The sequence below is a fragment of the Lottia gigantea genome, assembly GCF_000327385.1.
Source record: "Lottia gigantea unplaced genomic scaffold LOTGIsca_30, whole genome shotgun sequence".
NCBI lineage: Eukaryota > Metazoa > Mollusca > Gastropoda > Lottiidae > Lottia > Lottia gigantea.
In genome coordinates this window covers 2,541,316-2,549,754 of record NW_008708987.1, presented here as the reverse complement: position 1 = coordinate 2,549,754, position 8,439 = coordinate 2,541,316, and the positions used below count along the sequence as shown (strand labels likewise).

Here is an 8,439-nt window from a genome sequence, read left to right as displayed (position 1 = left end):
GTGTCAGTGATATTTTATAGGGTATAATGTTACAGTGATATTTTATAGGGTACAATGTTACAGTGATATTTTATAGGGTATAATGTTACAATGATATTTTATAGGGTATAATGTTACAGTGATATTTTATAGGGTATAATGTTACAGTGATATTTTATAGGGTATAATGTTACAGTGATATTTTATAGGGTATAATGTTACAGTGATATTTTATAGGGTACAATGTTACAGTGATATTTTATAGGGTATAATGTTACAGTGATATTTTATAGGGTATAATGTTACAGTGATATTTTATAGGGTATAATGTTACAGTGATATTTTATATTCTATTTTCTAACAGGTACAGAGTTTGTGATGAGTGTTGATGCATTCTACTGTTCACTGTGTAACGAGTATATGGGAGATATACCATCAGCTGAAGCTCATTTAAACGATATTTCACATTTTAATACGTATAAGGTATGTTGTATGTCTTCACAGAAAGGTTCTGTAGCACTGTGGGTTCACCCCTGTCATTAGGGTGGGATCTGTGGTGGCTGGGCCGCAGCAAGTGAGATTTAAGCCCCAGCAAAACCTTATAATGTCGATAAATATCCCAGCAAACCATTCTTCAGTACAAAAGAGATTGATTCATTTACTGTGTCTTTGTACAAAAATAAAAAGATGAAGATTTTGAAATGTTTTTGGCCTCTCAAAATTGTCAGTAATGTGTTCTCTGGGACTTTAATTGTTCAATTTTCTGAATACCAAATCTTAGCCCCAGCATCAATTCATTCATGGCAACGGAACGTGGTGGGTTAAGTGGTTGGAACCTTTACTTGACTTCATTTGCTTGGTTATGTTGAACATCTAATGTTGGGATCTAATTGTGTTAGTCTAGTCAACCAAGCTGTAAATGGGAACAGATAATCTGGAAAAGATCAATGCTAAGAGGTTTGGCCATATTTTTATCATATAAAGCAATTGATAAGAGAGTAGCTAAATTCTATTCTATCAAACAAATGATTAGGATGCTTACATTAACCAATAACTTACAAAAATGTGATGTCTTTTGCAGGCTTACTTGGCTAAAAACCCATTCTACGAGAAACGGTATATCCTGGAAAAGACGGCCAAACTCTCTATAAAGAAGGAAGAAAGAGACCAAGAGCAGAAGAAGGAAATGGACAAGACACGGCAGAGCAATCGAGAGAAAGATGCTAAAATTAAAGAGAAGGAACGGAGATGGGATAAGGAGGTTCAGGATTTGAGTGACAGCCAACCACAAGAGCGACAGAAGAAACCAGACAGCGCCGACATCAAATTGAAACTGGCCGGTAAAAAAGAGGAGGAGAAACAGTATGGTAAATTCACGTGGAAGAAGGATGGAAAAGGTGTCGTGAACACGCCTGCTAAACTTGTTGCGGATGAAGAAGAGATCCCATTGCCACCTGCAACCACGGGCACAGTGTTCCCAAAACCCAAACTATTCTTACCTGATGCTTCAGAACAGCATTTCCCAGCTCCAAAAGTTTCTCAGAATGTAGTAGAATTACCAAAACCGTCTAGAAATAGAAAGAGAGCTAAGAAAGGAAACCAAATAGTCTCTGAGAAAGATCCCGTGCCAGTGGTAATCCCTACTGTCATTGGAAGAATTCCCAGAGGGGGAGCTAAAAAAGCCACAGTATTGCCCTCATGGACACCGGTTACCAGAAAGATACCAGGTAGTTCCAAGGTCCAGCCGATACCAAAATCAGAACAGCAGTCCAAGACACAGGCGGAGAATCCTGTTTCTCTGGATGAGTTTTTGAGCACTGGTCAGGATAAAGATAAGGCAGTCCCAGTTGTCCCAGGACCGGACTTAAACCTTCTGTCTATCCCTCTCCCTCCCAGCGAACCAGCCACCCCAGGCACCCAGGAGGAGCAAGAGGATTTGAAGATGCTTGGCATAGATCCTGAGTCTAGAGCACCCCTTGCTACCCCAGTTGCTCCACCTCCTGTGTCCCAAAATTTGAGTCTTCCAGAAAAGAAATCTAATATGTCTGCCACGACGGCTTCCAATATGTACGGTATTTACTTCGACAGCAAGCAGAATGCTGCAGCCGCTGCCACCAATGAAAATAATATCAATGTGGAAGCAGAGAACTCGAAACTTCAAGAAGCAAAAGATAACATGGAGGTTGTAGCCATGGATGTAGATAGTCCAGCACCAGTAGTGGCTGATGATGCCTCACAAGATTCTCTGAAAGATTCAGCTAAAGCATCAGTAACTAAAAGTAAAGATCTCTCTGATGGAAAAGATCAGGTAGATGTCCAAAGTTCACAAGAAAAATTAGATATAAACAAATCCTTAGAAACAGTAGATCTTCAAGATTCTCAAGAAAAATCAGATACAGATAAATCCAAAGATAAGGTAGATGTTCAAGCAACTGGTGAAGCTGAAGTAAAAACAAACACAGAAAGTAAAAGGGGGGAGGAAAGCAAGGAACATGATGTACAGAGTAAAGAAGCTGATTTAAAGGAACACAGTAATGTGGAGTCTAAAGAAACAAAATTAACTTCTGAAGCTGAAACAGAAAAAGCTGATCAGAATGTGATACAACAGGAAGCAACGGGAAACAACTCTGATGAAAATGTGGTAAAACTGGAAGCAAAGGGAAATAACTTTGATGAAAATGCTGACGGAAATGAGGACAGCAATGATTCCACCATCATCATGTCGTTGGATCATGATAATTTTATGGAGGGTATGACCGTGATTGATGATGATGATGAACATTCTGATATGGATCACTTGGAAGGAATGACGGTCATTGACGAGCACCTCGACGAGGACACTATGGGGGACACTTTAGCCCAAGATGACACTGATGGGGACAATTTAGCCCTAGACGACACTGAACAAGGGGTATTGACAGGGAATGTTGACGACAAGGGTATTAATGAGACAGACCTAGCTGATGCTTTAGATCAATTCACTGGGGCTGAGGACCCTTCTGGTTTCTTAGACTCCATTGACAATGAAGGGGAGGACACGAACCCTGAGATTATTTCCCTACCGGATATTCTTGCAAATGAGGGGGGTGCCACAGATGCTATTCCAGAGGATGCTATCGTGCCTGGAAAAGATGACCCACTTCTGGTCGTGGCTGTGGACACAGTTGAAGATTCTCTTCCGGAGAGTATTCCAGTTGAGGGTGGGGATAATGTAGGGTTAACTGTCTCCCTGATAGAAAATTTCTCTGAGGAAAGTGATTCTAACAAATGCTTCGATCCTTGTTTAGCGGATTCCGTGGCAGATGAAACTGTTTCGTTCGTGGATGGTATTTCAGTTTTGGAACCATCAGATCCTGTGGAAGCAGAAGACACTATCTGTCCCGAGGAGTTTAAAGGAATTTCTCTTGAAATGGCCGGTGAACAGGAGGACCTTGACATCAGTGGTGAGTTTCTGTTTTTTTTTCTGCTTTTTTCTGATATTGCACCTTTGCTATGTTTTTGGGGTTTTATTCTTTTACAGGTGGCAAGATCCTTTGCTCTCCTACAATGTGATCTTTTCTAATCAATGATGACTTAAGATTCCGAAGCATTGTTTTCTTTCTTCTTTCATGTAAACTAAATACCCATCGTCCATGGTAGAAAGAGGTGTTCTAGAATGCTTTGGTTTTCATTAGTTTCTTCAAGAAAGCTTCCAACAGATCCAAAATTCAATTTATTTATAGCAATCATCTGATTTGTGGGTGATATGATATTTTCAGATGGGCAGAGTCTAGGGAGCAGTATTGATATGGGAAGTGATTTCGAAGTTTTGGATGAATGTGAAGATGAGGTAGATATTGCTGATGGTTGAAGTTGCTGTTGGCTGATGTTGTTTACAGCAACTCAATGACATGGTGAACTATTGTTGTATATATAGAATGTAACAAGTACCCCAGCAGTGTAGTGGCTGTTGCAAGAAAGTGGTTCCTGTATAAATCGCTTAGCTTTTTGAAATACAGATTGTACCAGACTTTTCAAAAGTGGAAAAGTGGAATTGAGAAGAACAGATTGTCAACGAAAGACCCAAGAATAGAAGTGATATTAAAAATAGAAATTTCATCTTAAACCAACCTTGAAGTTGTTGATATCACAGAGAGCACCAATAATATATTGTTTTCTGTGTCAAAATGAAACAGTATTTGGTAGTAGAAAGAGAATTTTTAAATGTGTTCAAAGACTAGAAGACTTAAAGATACTTATTGAAGCTGTTTGTCCCTCACCTACTTAACGATGACGCTGTAAATTGTTGAAACGTCTTGATTGTTAATTGATGTAAATAAATTCAGAAGTTGTAGTAAATTAAACTGTATTGTGTTTCACCAACATAACAAACAAATCAATGAACCAGTGAAAGAGTACAACATAAGAAGAAAGAAGGGGAGAAACAGGAACAGGATTGATTTTGTGAAATCTGCAGAACATTCAAGTAGATGTGAACAAAGATAATGTCCTAAACACCAGTGATAATTTAAACCATAGAAATATAAACCAAATACATGTACATATGATTAACATTGTGGACTCTCTCAAAATGAGTCTCCAGGATTCTAGTTGACATTTATTATAAAATATATGTTCATCAATGGCGAGGATTGTGTTTTTTATAAAATTTATTTAATGACTTTGATTTTGAAATAATAAACATGATCCTAGTGTTACCCTTCGGTGCACATGTGTGGCTTTCCATGTTGAACTGGATGATTAATAAATTTTATGATTTTTCTTTAAATACCAAAAAACGACAAAGTGGTCATTCACTGCAGGCACATTTATTTTAAGAAGATCTTTGTGATGGTTTGTGCAGAATGTATCAATGAATTTAAATATCTTCTACCACTTCACGGTTTAAAGACTGTAGGATGTAAAACTTCATTACATATCGAAGAGATACATGTGGGATCTAGTTCTTAGTTCAAATCGTTTCGGTCACTTTTTATACATTTATTTAACAGTTTATGTTTTATGCAAATGGTTTTGTTAATATAATACCTGCTATTGTTTTCCTTAAGATGGTTGCTTTATGAATTTTTAGATTATATCCTTTGTGTAACGCGGCTTCATTTTTCCATAAACGACTTTTAAAGTACAGACTCTTGTATCAGTTCAACTGTTTGATGGTCGTCTGTCTTTAATACGCCTCTATAGTATTATATAATACAGTATAGGTTCCTATGTATATCTACCTTTCTATCGGGTTGTAAACTACTTCACCTGAAACAATACCATTACCGCCACAAACTAGATCATGAAAAGCATTTGTACTCTACGTCCCGATTTTATGCCAAATTTCATTTTGTTGATGATTATTTTGTATTGTTTGTCACTGTTTTCTTTTATCTAATAAATTGGAAGCAGAACCGGAAGTTGTGACAAATGGTTCCGATGGTGGAACAGAAGTGCTGATCCTGTAAATGCTGAAGATTTAATCGTCCGGAAAGCGGGAATGAAGAGACGAATCGGTTCGTCCATCCAAACTGGTTCGTGGTCCATTGTTGTATGTGTTCGACAAACGCTTAGTAATAGTTAATTTTGGTTTACCAACTCTCTTGTAAATAGTCCATCTTTTGTTATTTTGTTACCGGTAGTCATCAATTGGACAAATTTCCGATTTACAAGAGATTGTACGTTGTATATGGGTATATGTTCATTTACGACCGATGCTTAAACACAATTTTATATGTATGGTACATGATGGGTCGATTCTCTGACACACTGTGGCAAGGATTTAATTGGGGAGATATGACTACTGTATACGACAGCTCATACAATTAGCAATAGGTTTATTTCATATTTTTCTTCCAAAAGTAGCTATATATACCTTTCTCTTCTAACCTGACCTTGATTCCAGTTCGTTAAAGTCACTGTCTGAGACGTATAGACCAAGGTCTACATTTATTTTCGGATTGTGAGATTCCGGATTTAAAGAAGTAATTGTTTGGTCTGTGAAAAGACCCGATCATATTGCTATCATTGTCCTTTCACACTCACAGCCATGCCGTTTAGGTTGATCTTCACCATTAAACTTAACTGGTTATTTTGAAGACCCAATCACATCTGAATACTGTGTCTATCATTGTAGTACGTGCAATTTACAAATTGAGCTATCAAGATCTCAGTTGAACTGATTTTTTTTTCATTGGTTAAAGGGAGACAACTACTGTTTAAAAATTTTCAGACCTATATTAATTTTCATATTCAAGTGAATTGATTTTCGAGAACAAGAACGCCTACGAGGTACACTTAAGTGGCTAGCACATAAATAGGATCCTACAAACTACTGCGTGTAGGATGTCTTGAGGACAAGACTAAATTAGCCAATCAGCTAGTTAAGTGGGGTCCGACATAGGCCTACTTAAGTGGTTTGGGCCCCCCTCCTCATCCCAGAACCTTTTGCTCATGCTTTCATATGTTCTCCTTCATTCTGAGACCTTGCTTTTTCAATCATTTTTATATTCTTGAGATATTGGGACCCCTTAGCAGTGAGAGCCCGTGGTTCAACCTGTAACTTCGGTAGACCCGTGGGCCACTGTCTACATAAGGACATCTTAACAGGCCAAAGTTTTGGGTAGCCTAGTCTTCAATCCTTGTCAACGAATCTCCTAGTCCTCAGACGCGAAAAAATAAAGTAATCTAGAAATTAAAGATTTAATCTAATAACAAATATATTCACAAAATAAGTTTTGTTTGTCGATGAAAAGAACTTATTCCGATCTCTCTTCCAACACACAAAGATTGTGGCAACATTCAGCACGGACAAGTCTCCCCCACCCTCCAATCTCCTTCTCTCCCTCCGAGCATACAATGATTAACGTATGGTACCTCCAGTTAGGAAGTACTACTAGTACAATGTGGTACTGTTGCCGCAGACTCTGGCAATATTCCTGAAATTAAAAAAGAAATATACTAAAAGCTGAACTTTTGCGGTAGACGGTAGACTTCCATAAATATTCTGCTATACGGAAACTGCTTGAGATTTCCAAATGGGTAAACTACTAAATATAGACTAATATAATATACAGTTTTTTGGAAAGAGGGACGAAATTATGTTATCTTTTTGTTTACTATAACAACCATTTTAGTAGGGTCCAGCCCCTAAGATCTACTTACCGTCGCCGTCTTTGATATTTATAGTAGATGATTTACATTCTCCACAGTAACCATCGGCCCTTCCTTCATATACAGTATTATCAGATAAAGCATTTACTAAACACGCCGCATTCACCCCGGATGATTGCCAATCACTCTACAAAATAATATCCATATTTAAAATCTTAAAACGCTTTTAGTCTAGTTCGCAGGGTCTCAAAATTAAAACTCAACAAATTTGGCCACAACCCCAAGTAGGTTTCCGAAAATTATGAGGAATTTATGACATACAAACTATGCAATCTAAACCATAAAATATTTTATCAAAAAATAAACGCCAGTGCCCAGTGAGATATATAACTAATTGATAAATACCAGTGCCTAGTGGGTTATATGAACTCATTGATAAACACCAGTGCCCAGTGAGTTTTATAAACTCATTGATAAACACCAGTGCCTAGTGAGTTGTATAAACTCATTGATAAACACCAGTGCCTAGTGAGTTATATAAACTCATTTATAAACACCAATGCCTAGTGAGTTATATAAACTCATTGATAAACACCAATGCCTAGTGAGTTATATAAACTCATTGATAAACACCAATGCCTAGTGAGTTATATAAACTCATTTATAAACACCAATGCCTAGTGAGTTATATAAACTCATTGATAAACACCAGTGCCTAGTGAGTTATATAAACTCATTTATAAACACCAATGCCTAGTGAGTTATATAAACTCATTTATAAACACCAATGCCTAGTGAGTTATATAAACTCATTGATAAACACCAATGCCTAGTGAGTTATATAAACTCATTGATAAACGCCAGTGCCTAGTGAGTTTTATAAACTCATTGATAAACACCAGTGCCTAGTGAGTTATATAAACTCATTTATAAACACCAATGCCTAGTGAGTTATATAAACTCATTGATAAACACCAGTGCCTAGTGGGTTATATAAACTCATTGATAAACACCAGTGCCTAGTGAGTTATATAAACTCATTGATAAACACCAGTGCCTAGTGAGTTATATAAACTCATTGATAAACACCAGTGCCTAGTGAGTTATATAAACTCATTGATAAACACCAGTGCCCAGTGAGTTATATAAACTCATTGATAAACACCAGTGCCTAGTGAGTTATATAAACTCATTGATAAACACCAGTGCCTAGTGAGTTATATAAACTCATTGATAAACACCAGTGCCTAGTGAGTTATATAAACTCATTGATAAACACCAGCGCCTAGTGAGTTATATAAACTCATTTATAAACACCAGTGCCTAGTGAGTTATATAAACTCATTGATAAACACCAGCGCCTAG

At 37.2% G+C, this 8,439-nt stretch overlaps 1 protein-coding gene across 1 annotated transcript in view; it reads left to right on the top strand.

The window, feature by feature from the left end:
* The window catches only part of LOTGIDRAFT_119253 (hypothetical protein), a gene marked incomplete at both ends in the record, with an annotated part of 4,384 nt that extends 3,222 nt beyond the window's left edge, over positions 1 to 1,162 (top strand). The window contains 2 exons of the mRNA XM_009057581.1: positions 344 to 462; positions 1,061 to 1,162. Coding sequence (XP_009055829.1) covers positions 344 to 462; positions 1,061 to 1,162 — 221 coding nt within the window. The remainder of the gene's footprint in view (positions 1 to 343; positions 463 to 1,060) is intronic.
* Between the last annotated feature and the right edge of the window lie 7,277 nt (positions 1,163 to 8,439).